This window comes from Melospiza georgiana, chromosome 7 (genome assembly GCF_028018845.1).
Source record: "Melospiza georgiana isolate bMelGeo1 chromosome 7, bMelGeo1.pri, whole genome shotgun sequence".
Classification (NCBI taxonomy): domain Eukaryota; kingdom Metazoa; phylum Chordata; class Aves; order Passeriformes; family Passerellidae; genus Melospiza; species Melospiza georgiana.
The window spans coordinates 15,493,619-15,514,560 of record NC_080436.1 but is presented as its reverse complement, the minus strand read 5'-3'; the positions used below and the strand labels follow the sequence as shown (position 1 = coordinate 15,514,560).

General features: G+C 41.4%; 2 protein-coding genes and 2 non-coding genes across 4 annotated transcripts; 3 read left to right on the top strand and 1 right to left on the bottom strand.

The window, feature by feature from the left end:
- Window positions 1-1,610: 1,610 nt before the first annotated feature.
- Window positions 1,611-16,285, bottom strand: NDUFS1 (NADH:ubiquinone oxidoreductase core subunit S1). Its single transcript, XM_058027516.1, has 19 exons — window positions 16,197-16,285; window positions 15,629-15,696; window positions 15,303-15,394; window positions 14,009-14,116; window positions 12,931-13,007; window positions 12,762-12,843; window positions 12,523-12,653; window positions 11,641-11,826; window positions 9,849-9,983; window positions 9,340-9,454; window positions 8,234-8,379; window positions 7,629-7,757; window positions 6,477-6,606; window positions 5,832-5,992; window positions 4,095-4,249; window positions 3,346-3,521; window positions 2,484-2,618; window positions 2,233-2,305; window positions 1,611-1,957 (listed from the first exon to the last, which is right to left on the bottom strand). The coding sequence occupies exons 2-19, from the start codon at window positions 15,690-15,692 to the stop codon at window positions 1,866-1,868; spliced, it is 2,187 nt and encodes a 728-aa protein (XP_057883499.1). The 5' UTR covers window positions 15,693-15,696; window positions 16,197-16,285; the 3' UTR covers window positions 1,611-1,865.
- Window positions 16,286-16,796: 511 nt separating this feature from the next.
- Window positions 16,797-20,346, top strand: EEF1B2 (eukaryotic translation elongation factor 1 beta 2). Its single transcript, XM_058027517.1, has 6 exons — window positions 16,797-16,933; window positions 17,117-17,239; window positions 18,334-18,457; window positions 18,822-18,888; window positions 19,540-19,665; window positions 20,155-20,346. Exons 1-6 carry the CDS (start codon window positions 16,854-16,856, stop codon window positions 20,307-20,309), a joined length of 675 nt encoding a protein of 224 aa, XP_057883500.1. The 5' UTR covers window positions 16,797-16,853; the 3' UTR covers window positions 20,310-20,346.
- On the top strand, window positions 18,670-18,749 carry LOC131085963 (small nucleolar RNA SNORD51). Its single transcript, XR_009114697.1, has one exon. It is a non-coding gene; the product is annotated as a small nucleolar RNA SNORD51 (small nucleolar RNA).
- Window positions 19,178-19,311, top strand: LOC131085966 (small nucleolar RNA SNORA41). The gene has a single exon (XR_009114700.1). It is a non-coding gene; the product is annotated as a small nucleolar RNA SNORA41 (small nucleolar RNA).
- Window positions 20,347-20,942: the final 596 nt, after the last annotated feature.

Genomic DNA, 20,942 nt, shown 5'->3' with positions numbered 1-20,942 from the left:
AGATGGGAGAGTAGAAACAGGACAGAGAGCACCACATGTACTTCTTCCCCTTCTTGCCTTTTCTGATAAAGGCTGGACAGTTTTTGAACAGAAACAACAATCTACTATAAATACTAATTGAAGGACATAGAACTGTCAAAAAACCAAAAGGCATGCCAGAGCTCCCAAAGTAACACTACAACATTTAAGGGGAAAATAATCTAAAGCTTCTGAACCTTTATAAATTTTGAAGTGATAACTGACTTGTTGCACAGCTGAAGTTGCTCCTCTGTGTTTGTACAACATGGCGGGGGGGGTGAAAAAAGGGTTTTCATCTTAGAGCCTGAGTACCAAATGTTTTTCTGAATACAGGATTCAGCTACACCCTTTCTTCCTATTTTTGGCATACATCACACACATTTTTCTTTTGCTATGTGCCAATAAACCCCTGCTCCTGCTAAAGAAGTAACATTCCACAAGGACAGGAGGGTTTCATGCTGCACTTGGGCCTGTGAACTGCCACATTAAAACCAGATTGCAGTCTCCCTCGCTGCCTCACTAACATGCATAGCAGTACCTCAGTAAAATAAGCAGTTAGCCTTTGCTGTACCACCACGAGAACTGTCCCTATCCCTGTTGGTAACTGGAGATGGCAGGCTGAGTAAAACCAAGTCTAACACTGAAGACTTAACTCGTGTGAGGACACTGTGATATACCAGGATAACCAGGAAGAGTCTTCTTCCTGGGCAAAAGGAAAACAATGTTTTTAAAAGTTATGTGTTTGTTACTGAAAAAATTTAAGCATAGATTTATAAAATTCCTTTTTTCTTCCAAGACTTCTACAGCAGCACACTCATATAACTATTATTCTACACTGAAAAGTGTAGCTTCTCCTCATACAAAATTAACACTTTTTTTTTTTCAAATAATACAGTTGGAAGTGATGGCTTTATGGTACTGTTCCCATTTTCACAATTCCTGGAAGAATTACACTGAACTTTAGTAGCCAGTTGAAAAAGAAGTTATCCTCCTTCCGAATTTACATTAACCAGCATAATACAGAGGAGACAGTCGCTGTTCTGAAGTTATTCTAGAGCATAAAAAACTCCCAACCACACAACCAAAAAATACCACATACAACCCTTTCCCCCACTTTGCTATATAAAGATCAATGCACAGAGAAACTATTCTGAGAGGTTTTTTCTGCATTTGAACTGATATAAAAGCCTTTAGTCTTTCTGCTAATTTTTTAAAGCAGTTCAGTATGAGAAAGCTGTGTGAAGGTTGCTTTTTTTTTCCACAACATCAAAATTATTTGTATTTCCTCCAAGAGTAGTCTCAACTGAAACTAAATGAAGAAACATGTAAGTACCCAGAGCAGATATGGGTCTGAACATTGGCACAAACCAGGTATGAGGGACAACTTGCTTTAAAAGTACATTACAAAAATAGCATGATCACATTCTGACCAGGGTTTAATATTAACATATCTGGATACTCTGGAAGGAAGCGCCAATCTAGTATTTTTGCCATGTAAACCCCTTCCTAGAAAAATCAAGATTTACTGAGTTGCTTACTGAATTCTTCTTATGGAAGAAGCATGAGCTACATGAATTACACAGGTAATGGGGTGGCTTGGTATTTATAATTTATTTGTATACAATCATCATGTACCCTGCCTCTGGGTACAGTAAGTTGAGTGCTGCATGTTCCCTTAGACACAACAGTCCTACAGTATGATGGGGCTATTTGAAGCGATGAAAATGTGAATGAAGGAAGAAAAAAAATACAACAGCCTGTCAAATAGATTTTGGAAAAAATGTATCAGTCACAGCAGTTAACTGCAGCAAAAACCTAGAAGAAGATGGTGGAAGTCTGATTAGTCTTTAGCAGATGGATGGCTCTTCTACTGCATGGGCTCCTTCAACAACAGCTTTCACACACTTGGCCATTGTCTGCGATGCTCTACTGATGGAATCTGTAAAAAAAAATCCAAATATTCAGTGCACAGACACAATACAAAATAAATTTAGTACAAGACAGGATACAAAGAGGATAAATAAAATCACCTAGTTGAAAATACAGTCTATGCTTTATGAAAATTCCAAGTAATTTTACTGAAAATTTTTGTTTCTTCAAAAGACTCAAATCCTATGTATCTTAGTGGAAAGCTTTAAACTAATGACAAGAACCTTACTGTAAAGCTAAGTAAAATGTTCTGATTTCAGAATGGAAAGACCACACTATACATACCTGTCATATAGAAGTCTTTTATTGTGAGCTGAGGTGGAACAAGAGGATCAGCAAGAAGCTGTTGCTTTGCTAACTGTGGTAAGAAAGGAAAAGAAAGTCACCTGTATAATAGGAGCTTGTTACCAAAGCATTTGTTTAGTAAATTCTGCATTCAGTGTAGGTCAAAAAATGCAAGATAGGAAGATTTTTCAAAAAGGCATTATGCTATATAACAGCACTAAATCATGCCAAGGTGCTTTAGTTTTGCTTACCTTTGCCAACTCATTTGCCTGGATGAAGTAGTTTGCTTCTTCCACGTCATCGTATCGAACCAGATTGGGCGATACTTCTTCTAAACGCTTCCGTATTTCATCGAGGTTCTCGTAAGGCAAGGTCAGACCAGCCAACTGAGAGATTCACAGAAAGAAATGCCATCAGCTCTAGGGATTTAACTCACAGTGGTTTAGATTACCAATCCATAAACATCTCTAAAAGTAAAATAAGGAGAAGTCTACACTCCTGAAAATACAGGCAGTTAGAATGCACAAATTGAAGCAAAGTCAGTGCTCTGTTGGACTCTGATGCCTACACAGCCAACACTTCCCCCTGCTAAAAACCAGGCTGTCCTGTTTGCATACAAAGGATAAAAACAAAAGGAAGTACTTGTCTCCTTCCATACTTCCATTTTCCTTAGCTTACCACCAAATGAGACAAAAGTTAATGCAATTATCAATGCATCTTGTTCCTTTTAAGTAGTGAGGACATATTCGACCTCATCTAACAATACCAGATCCTGGCCTCAGAGTCTATGTTGCTTTCTTTCTAAAAAGCAAGAAACTGCATGCTCCCACCAGCTTCCCCTAAAGCACTTACAAAGACCTGGAAAATTTGCAAAGCTTCACCCATTATGCATTCCAGCAGTTTACAGAAACTGCAACATTAGAACAATTTCAAAAGTGAAACAGTATGATTTAACTCACAGAATTAATCTAGGATTCAATACAGAACATTACTTCTTAAAACTGTGTGTTTTCCTGAAAATCTACCTCTTTTTTACATTGGAACATGTTTACAAAAAGGAACTTAACCTCTCAGTATACTTTTATTAGAAGCAACTTATAACAGCAACAGTACCTCAGAGACAGCTCTAATAATTTTCCAGTCTTCCCTTGCCATCCCAGGAGGTGTTACTGCTACTCTTGTCTGCTGGGCCCGACCTTCAGTATTCACATATGTGGCTGCTTTCTCTGTATATGCTGCTCCTGGGAGAATAATATCAGCCATGGGAGCTCCCACATCCCCATGATGCCCTAAATACATAGAAAGAGGAAACAGTACACAACCATGAGACAGAAGTAAGTCAAAATAAAAAGAAATGCTTTACTAAGACAGAATTTGTGTGTTCCCAGAAAAAAAGGGATTTTGTAAGTTTTGCTCAGCCAGTAATCTGCAGTCCATGAGGCTGGCTGCTCTGAGGTCTTACTTGGCTAATACTCTGGGGAGAATGAATGGACTACAAGCAGGAGTAAATGGTACTTCAGTCACTACAGTCACTCAGATTTGGGAGGTTCTTGGAACAAGGATTCTTAGATTAACATAAGATCATGTTTTGGTATGACAGAAGAGCTGGAAACTAATGCTGTTTTGTCTGCCAGGCCTGAACCTATGTTTCAGAAGCCCTATACTGGTTTATATTCCCTTATTACTCATCAATAGTTTCCCATCTTTACCTAAGAAATAGGTAACCAGTGTCTCAGTTATGTGTTAGAAGTTCCCTTTCCTGGCTGAAAACAAAAATTCCTCAAAGGGATTTATGCCACTGTTTATGCTTTTTCTCCAACTATTAAGATAGCAACATTTCTTAATTTACATCTACTAATTACCTTGATAGATGATAAAACAGTACTCTGGCAAGTCTTGACGTGTTATAGCACCTGCATCTGCTCCCAAGAGATACAACACTTTGGGAGCACTTTTCCTAATTGCCTCCACTCCTGGTTTGAAACCCAGGTCCAAAGCAGCAACTTGGCTTGCAACCCTGTAGGAACAAATACATCATGACTTTAAGTAATTTCAGAATTCTCTCCCTCCCATCAGAACAGACCTAACTTCTTTTTCTGACTAAATATTTTGAAACGATACAAGAGGTTCCTAATAGTAACAAGACAAACATGAAGCTCAAAGGCAGGTGAAATTTTTGACAGAGTATCGAGTTAGTTTTGCATTTTGACAAGCTGACACCATTTGAAGTTTTCACAAGGAATCTCACCTATTTAAGATGGGATAGCAAAAATAAAGGCAGATATTGAAAATCAGGACCTAGTGGCAGGCAGCTCACTGGTGAAGCTTGATGCTCCAGATGACATTTCAGCTATGAATGGAACTCATCAGGCCTTTAATTTAGGGCACTCATTTGGAACATGAAAGACTGGGGCCATCACCTACTCAAAATCATCCAAGACTTAAGGCCACTATTTCATCACTATTCATTTATTCATACATAAAAATACTTTAAAAAGAATGAACTAATAATTCCATTTTCTGGCAATCTTCCTTTTCCAAAGCAACAGTTTTGCATAATCCTCCATAATCAGGTGCCAGTCTTATTTAAAAGAAAAAAGATTCTCTCTAGAGTACAGACCTTCCAATTTTGTCTGATACAGTCAGACACAGAGGTTTCAGTAAGTTAGGTTGCTTTTTACACTTAAGGTTGAACGGATGGTGCACCAGAAGTATGGAAGTCAATATGAAAGACTGCCAAACCACATTTATATCATGAGTGTTCTTTAACTCATCATTATTTTGGTACTAAATATTTCAGTTTCAGCAGCAGAATGTTATATTCGAGTTTCCTCCAGAGGCCCAAGCCCTGCTCTAACTATCCTATTTTTACATCAGTGAGGCTGCTTTTGGCAGAAGAAATTTTTTGAGTCTCCAGAATTGAGAGCCATTACATTTGGTAAAATAATTTTTCCTTTACAGAGATGGTCAATTTCACAGAATTTTAGAAAGGGAGTGGTGAAGGACTGTTTAAAGAGAAGTTGTCTATTAAGAGGAATAATATCCTGACAAACTGAATAGCTAAGATTAAAAGCTCTCAAATGGAAATCTTTGAAGCATTTCTGTTAACTATTCAGTTGAGAAGCAGCACAGTAAAAGGAATATTAGAAAAACCCCAACAAAGAAACCATATTATTTAAATACTCTTGCCATTTTGTTTTTCTTCCTCTAGATAAAATGCAGTCATTTAGCAAGCGACACTGGTTCGCTGTGCATCCTACTGTGGTAGATGTTATTAAGCCCTCTTGTATTCCATGTCTAAATCTAGAAATTGAAATTCTATTAATTTATGATATTCAAATGTAGAATTTAAACATTCCATGTTTAAATTCTACATTTGAATGTCATAAATTAATAAAAACTCATAGAGAGCCAGGTCAAGGAACCCACTTTTATTAAGAAGTTTTTGCTAGCTTGTATTTCTGGTTTTTACATTCCCTTCAGGTTTTAACCCAAAAGGCTGCTTATGTGTACACGAAGCAATCTGTACACATACATTGTGGTAACCTGTGCAGCCCAATGTGCAAGCAAGCTGCTCCCAAAGAAGTTTTTAAGCAAACCTGTGTAGGATGTTCATGACTTTCCAATCAGCACCAGCACCGCTCGTGGCCCTGCTGTTCTGTGCGATGGCGGAAACAGCGGCGAGGATGGCAGCGCCGTCACTGCGCTGCAGGGCTGTGCTGCCCACCACCACCATGGGCTTTTTGGCATTGTCAAGGACCTGTGCAAGCCAACAACCACACATTCATTCCACAGCCACAAAGACAACTCTTGGGACAGATAATGTAATACATCCCTGATTTCTCCATAAGTCTTTCATGTAAACCTACGGTTCCAAAATGGCCATTACTTCACTAAGAGATAAAGCCAAGAGAAACTGCTGTAAGCAGGAAACTATGTTGTCAGTACACAACTGTACACTCAATAGTCACACATTTAAGTGGAAACAGCAGCACCTGGAACAGCCTGTTTTATGTTAAGAAATATCCCAGGAGTTTCCTGCACTGCAAAGTTTTACACACCTGAATATATTATACAGTTTATACACACTTGGTGCACACTAATCATTACTTCATCTCTGCATTTGATGAAAAGCAAATAACCCCATCTACAAGATAGTACTTTTCTTCAAATCTGTCTCTGGGGAATTCAGATTGTTTCAATACCTGTGGAATTTACCAGTCACACTCTTAAGTTCTGTGTACCTTGGAGAAGGAATGCTTGCCAGAAGCAATCTCCTGAAGTATCTGTGGGGACTCTCCCAGATGTTCATATCTGTAGGTCAAATCCACAGGAGAGCCAACAAGGGCCACTTGCAAGTCATTGTGAAGCCAGCTGAAATTATAACAGACATTTTATAAAAATTAAAGAAATACAAAGTTTTACCCAACTAAACCAGTAATTAGAACTTCAGCAGTAACTTAAAAGAGCATTGCAAAGGAATTTAAATGGCATTTAAAGGAATTTAAATGGCAATTTCATTGGTAAGATGCATGGTAAGATGCAGTTTAGTTTTATTCTGGCAGTTACACAAGCCTCTAGGTTTTTTAGAAAGATTATTTCTCTAGATATATTCCAGAAACAGTACAACAACACACCTTATGTGACAAGTTCATAACTCAATTCCCTCCTCCCTCCAAGCTTCTGCCAAGTCAGTTTTAGAAATCCACTTATTTCTTAGATAGACAAAAAATTTAGCTGGTAAGAAATTTTTTCTTTTTGCAGCTTCTCATGGCACAGACGTATAAAAATAAATGAAAATACACATTCAAAAGTCTCATTGCATTTTCTCCTTTCAATATTTCAATGCCATTACTGTTTAAAATAATGTATTTTCAAAAATCCCAGCATTAAGGACAGGGCTTTTATAGACCTCATTTGCCTTGTACTGACATATCTTATGAAAATTGAAATAGCTATGTTCAAAAGTTTGGGAAAGCCACACTACTTGGCAAAGAAAATGTTAAACTGGAATGATAGCTTCTAAACTCAGCACATCTGATTTGTTACAGTGCAAAAAGCAATAAACTGATGCTGAAAATAAATCTTTAAGGAATATGCTTTAACAGACTTCTATAAAACAGAAAATCTGAGGTGCCTGTGTAATGTAACAAAGGAATAAATGTCTGAGTAGATGAACCTAATGTAAAATGTCAAAGTGAGAATGAATTAGCTCTACACCACAAGGTACTACCATTTTTCCACACATAAATCACCCTTCCTTTTACTAAAAGGTGAACTAAATCCAATGATCCCATCTGAATGAATGCTCTCAAGTTACTGCCTGCAGCTCCAGCAGAGCACCGTATCAAATCCAGATGGATTCACGTGCTTATTCACCCCCAAGGAACACGAACCTCTTCCGAATCCTAGCATTAAAGAGCGGTGCCTCAAAGCGTGGGTTGGTGCCAACCAGAAGGAGGACATCTGCCTCCTCCACCCCAGCAATCTTGGTGTTCAGCAGGTAGTTAGAGCGTAAATCTGTGCTGTAACAAAAAGATGTAAGAAAGAGAATAAGAATTCAGTAGAGGGAAGGAAAGAAGTAAAGACTGTAAATGCTGAAAATACTTTTTCATCTCAGGAAAAGATAAAGAAGAGATTTCTCAATCCAAATTACTAATCCTAAATGTACTAAAGTTTTCACACTATAAATAGAAACAGAATAACTTATCCAGCTCACAACAGAGTGTAACTGGCTTTCAATGACTGACTCTTAAAGTGCAGCAGCTGTACATTCAGTAGAACATGGGGTAAGTGTGCAACCCCTGCTGGAGGAGAGACTACAAATCAACTCACAATCCATAAATACTCTCTGTATGTGAGGACTGTAAATTCAAATAAATCCTGCTAATGCATTAACAATTGTTATTCCTGCTATTTCAGAACATTGCCATGAGATGATCTGCAGACTGGAAAGTTTATTAACATACTAATTATAGACAGACATTGCCTGTCCTCTTACCCAGCTCCAGCAGTAGGAAAGATCTCTTCAGTGCAGAGCATATCACAATTCAGTCTATTCAGTAGGTCTTTCAGAGCTATTAGTGCTTCTGCATCCACCAGCCCTCCTACAACTGCTGCTATATCCTTACCTTCCACTGACTGGAGCTGCAGAGAAAGGAGGCATAAACATAAACGAAAGAAACCGCTGAAACAAATTCTTATTTAGCCCAGGTAAATATTTGTTAAATTAGGGCATGACAAAGCCAACAGTGCTACTGCTGGCCTGGAGTAGCACAAATTGATCAGTGATGTCTGATTCCTGCCAGGCAGCAGCTCCAGCTGCTTCAGAAGTCATGATAAGCAAAGAAGAGCTCTCTGCATTCTATGCAGGTCTCTCCCACTTGAATTATCACTTAGATGTAGCTAATTCTCATTTGGTGTGGTGAGAGAGGAAGGCTGGTGAATTTTTTTATTTTAAAGACACCACAGTGCAGACAGAATACAAACTTCCGTAACACAAGCTCTGGTAGTAAACTTAAAGGTATTATCTGAGAAGAAATAGCTTTTGTAACAAACCCTGCTACTGTACTATGGGCAAAAACATCCTTGAGGAAAGTTCAATTACAGTTATTCAATTCTACTTCACCCACATAAAATTTTTAATCAAAATCCAGAGCAGTCATGCAGCACTTCATTTCAGCTGCAGAATCAATCACCACACAGAGAAAGCACTGAGGAAAGCACAATTCAGATATAAGTAATACAGACTTAATGTCTTTGATAGCACAGTTTAAATAAATTTAAAGATGTCTTCAGATAGGTCAGAGTATTGGGAAAATTGCTTCCTCCTAAATTTCTGAAGAAACAGTTTACTTTCCTATTTAAATAAAAGTAATTTCTCTCCCAATGCTCCAAATGAAATCATAAGAAAAAGTTCTTTAAAAGGTCCAATCCATGAAACAGGAAATATTAGTCAAAATAAGACATTTACATGGAAACACAATGGTTCCCCTCTAACATTAAAGAAAAAATCCTTTTAAATAGAATTAATTTGATATTAGTATTTGTAATACATCCAGGTTTAGAAATTAATTTTAGACTACTTATATTGAAAACTGCTCTTACCAAACCAGCAACACGAGGTAATACATCCTCCCACGAGGTATACACAAATACTCCTTTCTCATTTTTCACCATTGGCTGAGTAAGTCTCTGACGCTTCAGACCATCATAAGCAAACCTAAGTGAAACACCAAAAATATCATTAAAGAGCAAAGCCAATGATAATTGTGTATAATTCTGTGGGTGAGTTTTCCAATTGCAGGCTTTTAGAAAAGAGAAAACCAAGAACTATTTCCCCTGAAAGTTTAACTTTTCCTTCTCAAAAACGATCAATAGAGTAATAGAAATAAAAGTTACCGTGAAAAAATGTTACAAAAATCAGAACATTAGAAAACTTGGCAACTTTAATTACAGAATTAAAAAACATATTTTACAATTATTCTTCTTCACTGCAGCTTTACAATACTACCAGCTGAATACCAAAGTTGGTGCTACTGTGCACATTCCTGGTTCTCCACACCGTGCCTTTAATGCATGCATGAACACACGTGGGCACAAGCACATCCACACACCTGGTTTTGTCAGATATCCACTCCTCATTGATATCTTCATGCAGCCTTGGCAAAATCCTCATCACTTCTCCGGTTCTCGTGCTCACTACAATGTTACTTCCAACTGCATCAAGAACATCAATTGACTCTACCTTCCTGTTCAGAAGAACAAATAAACCACTTTCAGTTTTTCATATATAAGCAGTCAGTGTCTTATTTTTGGCCTCAATAGAGACAATTTTCTTCCTAGTAACTGGTATAGAGATGTATTTTGGATTTAGGGTGAGAGTAGTGTGATAACACAGGGATGTTCTAGTTGTTGCTAAGCAACATTTACACCACATCAAGGACTTTTCAGCTTCTCCCACCAGTAAGGAAGCTGGGGGCACAAGAAGCTGTGGGGACACAGGCAGGACAGCTGACCCCAACAGGCCAAAGGAATGTTAAGCACCACACAGCAGCAAGCTCAGCATGTGAATGAGGGGGAAAGCTGGCAGGGGCTGCTGCTGGGCAATTGCAGTGTGCATCACTTGTTTTGTACACTCTAATTCTTTTATCATTACTGTAATTTTCTTCTTCTGTCCTATTAAACTGTCTTTATTTCAGCCCACAAATTTTACACTTTCCCTCCCCAATTTTCTCTCTCCTATCTCACATGAGAAGCTGAAATGAGCAACTGGCTATGTGGTACTTTGCTGCCTGCTGAGTTAAATCACAACAGTCTTTTAAAGCATCCAGTGTGGGGCACAAAGAGTTGAGGTAATCTGCTGTTACCTCAACAATCTGTTGTTGAGGGAACAACAGATCTGACCAGAGTGTGTGAAAACAGATTTGTTATAAACGCTCATTGTATTTAGTTTAACAGGTGCTGCTCTCAGAGTTGCTGCGCACGTTCTAGAGCTGTGTTATGTAACACCCTGCTGTCTGCACGTGCTCCTTGTTTGCTGTTTATCACCTCTTGAAGAGGGGTTCAGGATGTCATTCTGTCAGGAGTGCCACTGGTCTATGACGGGACGGAATCGCTGCTGGAGGGACCGAGCCGGGGCTCGCCTCAGCACCGCCGCCGCTCCGCGCTTCGGGCGCCGTCCAGCGGACACGGCCGGTAACGACACCCTCCGCCTTCCCGGAGAGCCGTCCGCGGGGAGAGGCCTTCCTGCGCCTTCCCCTGCTCCTCCACACTGCCTACAACAGCTCTCGGGATTCTGAGCATCACTGGGATGGTCAAACCAGCCTGCTCCCATGTTCGAGGCCAGGCTGGATAAAGTCTTGACCAACCTGATCTGGTGAGGGCATCTCTGCCCATGGCAGGGGTGGATGTGACTAGATGATCTTCAAGGTCCACTCTAATCCTTAATGTTCTGTGATTCTGTCTCCTGAATGTGTTTCAGGTCTTGTTTAGGGTTAAACAACTACTTAAGAAAATCCCACAGAGATCTGCTCTTCTGCTCTGAGGCTGAAGAGCTTAGTTGCACAAGATATTTTAAATAATATCCTCAACAATTAGTGAGCAAATGAATTTGTATTTTCCTTTATATGCATCTCTTAGTAAGCAATGAGCGCAACCTACAAGTCCAAAACATTTTAGGGTAAAATTAAGGGAAGAACAGTCTGCAAACTATAATGTTCTTACTTTTCTTAAATAAGCTATAAGTAACAAAATTTATGTTAGATTCAGTCTATGGAAAAGTCTACAACAAAAATGCAGAAAATAAAAACCAGAGAAAACCCTTGGTATCACAGATGGACATATTCTAAGATAAAGTGTACAACAAACAGAGAAAGCTGTGTCTTCAGCAGAAGTAAAGATACCTACCTTGTCTCCCATGGGCGTGCAGTAAAGGCATATGGCTTGGAGGTAAGAGCACCAACTGGGCAGATGTCAATAATATTTCCTGATAACTCAGACATAAACATTTTCTCAACGTAAGTACCAACTTGCATTTCATTTCCTCTTCCGGTTGTTCCCAAGTCATCTACCCCTGCAACCTCACTGGCAAACCTGGTGGGTGCACAAAGAAGGAGAAACACGTCTGGCATGTACAACTGCAACACAACATTTTTCAGCCCTCATCTCATTTTCTTAAGATAAAACATTAGTTCATACACCTGAAAGGAGAAAACAATTGTTTAGGTGCATTGTCAGCACCATCACATACAGGACCATCTGCAGAATTTCCTTCAGAAAGGGCTACAAAAGCTATGGGGAGGTATATCAAAACCACAGCAGTTCAATACTCACTGTACTACACTAACTGAGTCCAAGATTAGTCCTAAGTAACAAGTTCTTTCTAGAACTAGTTGGGTACATAGTACTGTTTTCCATCTGGCTCAAGTTGGCCACTACAGCATCTCAGGGCTACAGAACAACATAAATATAGCTACCAGAGGCTATCAAAAATAAATAAATCTTACAACTGTGGCTGAGGAAGTCACATATCCATTCTGGCACCCAACACCATGGGACCAGTTCTGCCTTGCAGAACTCTGATTTCACTTTCATGCAGTGGCCATCTTTCTCTATTTCCTGTCTGGTAGCTCCAGGAAACCAGCTATCAGTCACTAACAGAAATAAAATTTTTAAGTACAATCAGAAAATAACTTTTAAAAATACCCCTCTGGGGTTTCTTTCACTAGTAAGAAACTGTCACAAGTATGCCTGTTTAGTACTCTCCTGAGTGAAAGTAAAGGACTTTACCTGATGCATCGAGTGCACTGTATACACCGAGTCATGATGGTTTTCACCAAGGGGCCGATGTTCTTGTCCTCCACAGCACGTTTGCTCTCCCTAAATCTGCTCCTATCACTGCCAAACATCATTGACTGGTCCTACAACAGACAACAGAACACACACATATCCAGGCTGCTGAAAAGCACAACTGCACCTAAGATAAGAGCATCATATGTAAGTCTACATAATTTAATGGGATGTTGTACCTGCAGATCACATTCTCCACCCTGATCACAGATAGGACAGTCCAGTGGGTGATTTGCCAGCAGAAACTCCATTACACCCTCTCTGTTAGGTTCAGAGAATGAAGTTAATGTCAACATCATTTGGCAGATAGTACAACTAATCAGTCAAAGGAGGCTAAAAGAAAGGTACCTTGCTTTCCTGGACTTCTCAGAGTTTGTCAGTATATTCCAGCCCTTCATAACTGGCATGGCACAAGCAGCAACTGGCTGCAATCACCATAAAAAGCAAGCATGAACACAATGTATTTCTTCTCAGCATGGGCACAAACCCCCATCTCCTCCCCCCACAATTCTAACATAGCTATCTGTTATAAATAAATAGAAATAAAGAGGTCTGCATGGAAAAAAAAGAGTCTAACTGATAAAGTCACTAGAAGCCATATTTATTAATAATCTGCTATATAAAAAGGTAAAATGATTTATGATTTATTCAAAAGATAAAATTCTACAATTTCCAGTCCCCATTCGAGCAATTGCAGCATTAAGAATATCAGTTGTAATAGATGCAATGCAAATGAAAGAGCTTCAGCAGACATCTAGAAAACCTCTAGAACTGAAATTCAGAGTAAGAATCATTTACAAGACATTTATTTACACAAAGCCTGTATAAAGTCTTGGAATAAAATTCTTCTCAAGATTACTGCAAGAGTAACAAAACCTCCCACTCTGTAAATAAATCCCTCTTACTTTTCAATCACATAATGACTTCCACCTTTAGTGATAACCCAACATATCCAGGGACACAAAGCTCTAACTATGGAATTGAAGTTGGGGTGAGTTAAAAAATTTTATGAGTGAGTATAAATGTGTAATCCAAGACTGAACTCCAAAAGAATGTGCATAGATTTCTTAGCACTGCTCAAGAAAGTGTTCACTCCTGAAATCAACTATTTCACAACAGTGAAAATATAAACTACTAACTGCAATCTTTACTTAGAATGAACCTGCATGTACTAATCCTACAACTGAATTAATACACTGAGGTTTATTATTTATGTAGTTTCAGCTAAAAATGTGTGGCTGAAGCTTGAACTACAAAGCATGAAATGCATCTAATAGCAAACACACACCTATCAAATGCTTATGTCCAAGGTAATGACAACAATTACTTACAAGATTTAAACTAGGCCCAAGCACAGCAAAAAATTCCTGCTGAGCTCTGCATTGCATATTCCATATTGCAATTTCCTATGAAACACAAACAATACCTTTGGAGCTTTCTCTATTTCCACAAGACACATCCTACAGTTTCCAGCAACAGAGAGACGATCATGGTAACAAAAACGAGGGATCTGAACTCCAGCCTTTTCACAGGCCTACCAAAAAATAAGAAACAAAGGAAAATTAAATCTAAGTTAGACTTTTCAGTTCCATCTCAGAAAACACTGTACAGCTTCTCAAAGAGTAACACGGACAGTGCTCAAGAACAGAGTGCACTTGACCTTTAATCTTAAGAAGTGACCATAAATAAAAAATTGTGACAAAGCAAAAAAATGTCAGGATATCAATTACAAATATTACAACCATTAGAAAGGTTAGAAAAACTAACTGACCTCTGTTTCATTCTTTCCTCCAATAACAGAGAGAATTCTCTGCAACAGGGCACTAGCAATACAAACTACATTTTAAGAACACATACATTCTTTACAGAAAAGTGCATCAAAATAAAAATTGAAAAACATAAAAAGAGCACCATAATCATAATGATTTCTGATAATGCAACAACACAGATCCTCTGTATAAAGGTACTCCAGCACAGCCAATCTTCAACAGACCCTAAACTCAAAGACAATGTGACAGAAGAAGAGACAGGGGACAGAGCCAACTGATTTCCAGAGACCAGATGAAGACAGCTAATGGGATCTATGCAACAGCATTATAGCTATGCCTGCCAGAAGAAATACCACTGTATTGTGTATTTTAATGCTCTAACCCATTATACCACATCTTCATTTAATGGCTTCTTAAAGAAAGCTTTACTTGAAATTTTAGCCTGAAAAGTAACAACGTACTGAGCTACAGGCTGGGAGATCCAGGTTCCCTTACTTCCCACACCAAGAATAATAAAAGCAGCTAAGGACGAGCATTCTGAATCATAACAGCTAATAACTAAAAGTAGACAATCCCTCATTTACCCAAGACACACTGTAATAAGATACAAAATGTACAGGTTCTGAAAGACTACAACGTCACTTAGTGTCCAGAGACAGAAGTTCAACCAGAATTTATTGAAGTCTGTTATTGCATTAATAAAGTTTTGCAGCTGGGATTGATGCTGCATGCATCTTCTTTCAAGCAACCATGGCATATTTTCCTTTTTCAAACACTGAATTCCTCCAAGGATTTCTGTCACTTGAAATTGCATCACAGTCAGTCAAAATACCCCTGAAGAATTGCAAGAAACAATGTAAAGACAGGTGGCTTTTTGCTGTATGGAACAGAAAATGCTGCCAAGAAGCGAGATGGGAAGTTGCAGAAAATTGAGAATGCCATTCCCCAGACCTGCAGGACAGTGGTTCCGGGGTTCACCAGTACAGGATGGCCATCCACAAACACCTCTATTTGGTTGCTGGCTGCCGTTGCAGTTGCACGCCCTGAAGGACACGGAAGAGAAAACAAAAACAACTTTCACTTACTGCTAGATGGAAACCATCAGACCCCCCCCACTTCTGATTTTCTTTATAGAGTGCTGTCAGAATCCCAATTCTACCAAGAGTGCAACACAGAATCCCTTAGCCTGAAAAGCACGCATGCATATGTGCCCTTCAATAAACGAACTGCACATACATTTATCACCAGAGACCCAGATGTAAGCTACAGACACTTACCACATACTCTGGAGGACTGGGTGACCCCAGCTAAGGTCCTGGGGACAGCAAGCAGCCGGAACATGATGCTTTGGTGAGAGAGAAAACAACGCTGTTGTTATCAGGTCAGATGTTTGCTGGCGAGTTTTAAACCGGCCGAGTAAAAGCTTCTACCCCGGTTGCACAGGAGCACATATGCTCATACAGGAACACCTATATGTACAGCTACGGGACAGTGAGTTACTCCTCCGAACGCAAGATACGATTCTCTACCAATCTATACATCACACATAAGGTGTCACTGAGCGGCCTCTCCGCCTGCAGCGGAGCGCCGGCCGGGCCCCGCTCCCCCACGGGCCGGACAGCGCGGCTCGGCGGCGGCGGGCCCAGTGCCGCCGTTCCCGGGGCCGAGGGCACGGCGGGCGACAGCGCTCCCGGCGCGGGGGTCACCTTGGAGGCGCCGCCACCCGCCGGGCAGCCCCCGGCCCGCCGCCCGGCCCGTCAAGGACACCGGGAGCGGCGGCGGCGGCGGCGCCCGGAGCAGCGGCACCCGCGCGCACCGAGCCGCCCGCGGCGGCACCGCCGTTACCTGGCGCGGGACGGGCGGCGGCGCCGCGGGACGGCTGCGCTCCGCCTCGGCCTCTGCGGCGGCGGCCTCGGGCCTTTCCGCCGCTGACCTCAGCCTCCTTCGGCTGTCTCCGGCGCCTTCTTCGGCAATCTCCGTAAAGGGCAGTCCGCGCTCGGCAACCTCCGGAGCGAACCGCTTCGGGTATTTCCGGCAAGCTACAGGCGAACGATGACGCGCGTAATTTCCGCCGCTAGCCCAGAGCCTTTCCGGCCACCGTCATACGCACTGGCCTCCCTCGGCAGTTTCCGTCCCTTTCCGCCTCTTTCTTCGCTCAACTCCGGCAACTTCCGCTTGGCCAGCAGGGCGGGGTGTGGCGACAGTACAATGTTACAAAGTCCGTGCGACGCCGCAAACCTTCCTAGGGTTCATAGTCAGCCTCACGTTTATTACTTCGACCCCTTCCCGCACCCCTGGTGTCTCGTCCACTGCCCGCCCGGCGCTGCAGCAGTCGACCCTTGAGGAGCTAGCTCGCGGCTCGCTCTCGCGGAGGAATACATCTGCGTGCAGCGCCGCGGAGGGATACCGGCACTATATAAGACCGGCGCAGGCGCGCCAAGGCCTTTTCCCGCGGCGGTGGCGGTCGGGGCGGGCGCAGCGTGTGGGCCGCGCGCCGCCGCCATGGGCTTCGGGGACCTGAAGTCCGCCGCGGGCCTCCGCGTCCTCAATGACTTCCTGGCCGACAAGAGCTACATCGAGGGGTGAGAGGCGGCGGAGGGGGTGCCGGGATGCGGGCAACATGAGTCGGGCCTGGCGGAGCCAAGCGGTGGGGACGCGGGAGGGCCCGAGTCACCCCGGCAGCTGCACGGGCGGCGCTGCTCGGCGGCCGCCGCCGCTCCACGTGTTCCTTGAGCGAGGGCGGTAATCTGGCTCGTTGTCCGCAGGTACGTCCCTTCCCAGGCTGACATAGCTGTCTTCGAAGCGATCGCTGGCCCGCCGCCTGCAGAGTTGTTCCATGCTCTCCGGTGGTACAATCACATTAAGTCGTATGAAAAGCAGAAGGCAAGGTACGGTAAAACTCCGAAGCTGCAATATTTCCCTGAACTAGCCTACAGATTGTTGAATTTGTTTCTTGGACTTTGAGGAAAACTGGTTTCCGGTGGCACCACGTGGCATTTTGTGCTGTTGGAGCACAAATAGCCCCAGAAACAGGACAGACCTCTTGTCAGTACAGAGGACTAGATTAATGATTTGCAGTACCGAAGGACATGAAAACAAAAGGAGATATGAAAGGAAATAGTATCTCTTTTCTCTTTTAAGGGTTTTACGTGTTCATGAAAGGTGCTGTATTGACATCCGTGGAGACTGCAGGCCTCTCTCAAAAGGTACAGCATAGGGAGGGTCAGTGCTGGTTCACTGCTTCCTCTGAACCTCAGTCCTCCTCGAAGGAGACACTTCCAAAAATGGGTGGCTCAGTCTCCAGTACATTTCTGAAGCTTTTGTAATGCTAAAGGAGACTGAAATTCTGAAGTGGTTTCACAAAGTATCTGGAAACTATTTATGGTTCCTGAAATCCAAAACTAATTTTATGGCTTCAGTAACAGCCATTCATGTTAGCAATACAATTATGAGCTTAATGTAAGATAACAGGTCTATGTGAGCTGCAAGAGAAGGTAAATTCAGGGAGTTCGGGTCATTTGTCTTGTTGAGAGTAAGAGTTTAGGGTAAAGTGTTCATTAAAACATAAGAAAATAGCAGTTACCTTGCAGTAATGTGTTTTTAGTAACTTACTAAGTTTTGAACAAGTGAAAGTAGTTCTAGGGACCCATGAACAAGTAGTTGGTAATTTCTCCTAGGCAGAATATCATGCAGATAAAGGATTTCAATAAGAAAGCTTTTCCTATCCCTGTACTTAGTTGGCAGGATCATACCAGCTTTGATAAGCTACAGCAGATCCCATATTCACAGATTGCTTGGCTGGCATGTCAGGAGCATTAGGGGCTGTCTTCCGTGAGGTTCTAATTTCAAGTAGCAGAATTGGTTTTTTGCTGTTTTCAGCACAAGTTTTTCATTATAGATGTATTTGTAGGTGCATTGATAAACTGGCAGTGATTGTATTGACATTTGAGGAGGTTCCTAATTGCCTGCATTTTTCTTTCAGCTTGCCTGGAGTAAAGAAGGCTTTGGGAAAATACGGTCCTGCTGATGTTGAGGATACCACAGGTGCGGCCACAGATAGCAAAGATGATGATGACATTGACCTTTTTGGATCTGATGATGAGGAGGTACTTGTGACCTTTTTGTATTATTATTGCTTATTGCTTTTCAGAAATAACCACATAGGCAGATCTTCACCTTGACCTAGTTGAAATTACTTCTGTTTCTGACCTTGCAATTCTCAACTGTAGCTATCTTTGCAGAATTGGAAAGCTTGGAAGGTAAAAACTCAAAAGTTAGAAAGTAATGGGCTGGAGTGGGGTGAACTGTCCAACTTTGACTGGTTACATGATGAGTAAAACAAAAAATCACCATCTTTCGGCTGACAGGTGTGATGATTTGTTTTTATCTGAGTAGATGCCAGTCAGTTTAGTAGTGCTTTGGAGATGTGGAGGTTTAGTGCTTTTCTGTAACTGTAAATTTCTCTTTCAGGAAAGTGAAGAAGCAAAGAAACTGAGGGAAGAACGTCTGGCCCAGTATGAATCAAAGAAATCCAAAAGTATGTGTGCCAAGAGCTTTCTAATCTTTATGCCTGAGTTAATTTTAATGCATTTGGACAGGATGGCTAGAAAGGCTAATTAACTGTAATAATAGATCAGCTTGACTGGAATGAGACAGGAGTAATTAGCTTCACTTGGATTGCCAGTGAGCTCAGCCTTCCCATAGCAAATAGGAATGTTAACATGCTTTTTGTTCTGGTTCATACCCTCCTGCTTGTTCTTTCCAGAGACTGGGCTTTCTACATACATGGAGATAAAAGTTTAGAAACTGCTGCAGTACACAAGTTACTCCACAGCTACTGGTCTGGAACTGTTCAGAACTGTAGCAGTTGCAGTATTCCCTCTGTGGAAAATAAACTGTTACACAGCATTAGGCTCCTTCTCAGATGATCTGAGAAGGACTTTCTCTGTAACAAACACTGTCATCTACTTAAATCTGTGTATACATAATGTATCTGCATATTGAACCTTTGGATGTATACAGCTGCAGCACTTAAGAAATCTGTGTGGGTACCAGAGGCTTGTCCCAGCAATGTGAGCAGGTTCTTGTTCATGAAATTAAATAAGTTGCTCTACTAAAACCAGTTTGCAAATATATTCATGAGTTTTTGGAAGATGCCTATCTTTTCATGGTGATTTTCTTCCCCCAGAACCAGCTGTTATTGCCAAGTCGTCAATCCTGCTTGATGTGAAACCTTGGGATGATGAGACAGACATGGCCAAGCTGGAGGAGTGTGTGCGAAGCATTCAAGCAGATGGCTTGGTCTGGGGGTCTTGTAAGTATGGGCAGGTTTCAGAGCAGGGAGAGGGAGAGTGCAGGCCCTTGGGATAGAGTATGAGTGGTGGGACTTGGGGTCACTGCTGCTCTGTGAAATGTAGGCAGCTGTGATGGGGGAACTGCAGTACTTCAGTGTCTTTACGTGGTCAGAAAAGGTGTGTTAATGCAGTGGCTGGTTAAGATTCAAATACAGGTTTTAAAAGCTATAGGACTCAAGCTCTGCTCTCCTGCATCTCCCTGTACAGTTCCTGATGCAGCAAACAAACACCTTTACCCACCCACATCACTGGTTTGGAAAGGGGTGGAGGTCCACAGAAAGAAGCTTTTTCAATCAGTTGTAATGAATGCTGGTTGTTAATTAGATGGTCCATAATGTGGACCAATGACTGTTTTTATATATTCCTGCAAAGACTGTTTTTATATATTCCTGCTTTAAGAGATTCCACCAATAAAGGAGTACTAAATGTTATTTTTTTTTGTTTTGCAGCCAAGCTAGTACCTGTTGGCTATGGTATCAAAAAGCTTCAGATCCAGTGTGTTGTTGAAGATGATAAAGTTGGAACAGATATGCTGGAAGAGAGAATAACAGCTTTTGAAGATTATGTACAATCAATGGATGTAGCTGCTTTCAATAAGATTTAAGTCTTGATATACCTAGAATAAATGTTGTTGCAAAAAACGTGCAGTGTCTGTGCTTGTTTCAGAGTCTTAAAGTAATCCAGCTCACAAATGTAAGGTTTTCTTAATGGATAAAGTGAAAGCCAAAACTGAATTTCAAGGTTGCTCTGACACCGCCCTGTAGTATCCAGGAGCACAAGCAGAGCATCACTTCATGATGCTTCATGATTAACATGACCATGGCTTTAAAATACTGAAATGCTCTTCCATCTGCAGAGGAAATTGCTTCTGTGGAAATGTCTGGGATTCCTCTGGAGGGAGCGATGGTTTCAAGGGAAAGGAGCAGGCCTCAGCCAAAGTGCATGTTTTATTGGGTAAACAGTATAAATTCCTTTTGTTTAGTAAGGATGGTGACTAACCAAATATACCCCAGCCTTTGTTGACAGCTAAAACCCCAGTGAGAGAGAAACAAAGCTAAGTTCAAAGTGACTTACGGTGCCCTAGAGATAAGGCCTGAGACTACGCTGCTGCCTTCTCGCCTGTTCTGTGACTTGGAACTTTTTTTTTTTTTCCTTTCTGAGGCTTGGGAACGTTTGCAATGAAGTTAGGTCCGGTTTTGTGTTCATGACCAGCCCAGAACGCTGCCGGGCGGTGCCG

What these genes read in the sequence shown, in the direction of transcription:
- EEF1B2 (XM_058027517.1), top strand. Translation starts at nt 16,854, where the DNA reads ATGGGCTTCGGGGACCTGAAGTCCGCCGCGGGCCTCCGCGTCCTCAAT. An exon ending in TATGAAAAGCAGAAGGCAAG is followed by an intron (nt 17,240 to 18,333) that starts GTACGGTAAAAC and finishes TTTTTCTTTCAG; the next exon opens with CTTGCCTGGAGTAAAGAAGG. An exon ending in TGGCTTGGTCTGGGGGTCTT is followed by an intron (nt 19,666 to 20,154) that starts GTAAGTATGGGC and finishes TTTGTTTTGCAG; the next exon opens with CCAAGCTAGTACCTGTTGGC.
- NDUFS1 (XM_058027516.1), bottom strand. Translation starts at nt 15,692, where the DNA reads ATGTTCCGGCTGCTTGCTGTCCCCAGGACCTTAGCTGGGGTCACCCAG. An exon ending in GAGAAGTCCAGGAAAGCAAG is followed by an intron (nt 12,844 to 12,930) that starts GTACCTTTCTTT and finishes TGAACCTAACAG; the next exon opens with AGAGGGTGTAATGGAGTTTC. An exon ending in CAGTGCACTCGATGCATCAG is followed by an intron (nt 11,827 to 12,522) that starts GTAAAGTCCTTT and finishes TGCACCCACCAG; the next exon opens with GTTTGCCAGTGAGGTTGCAG.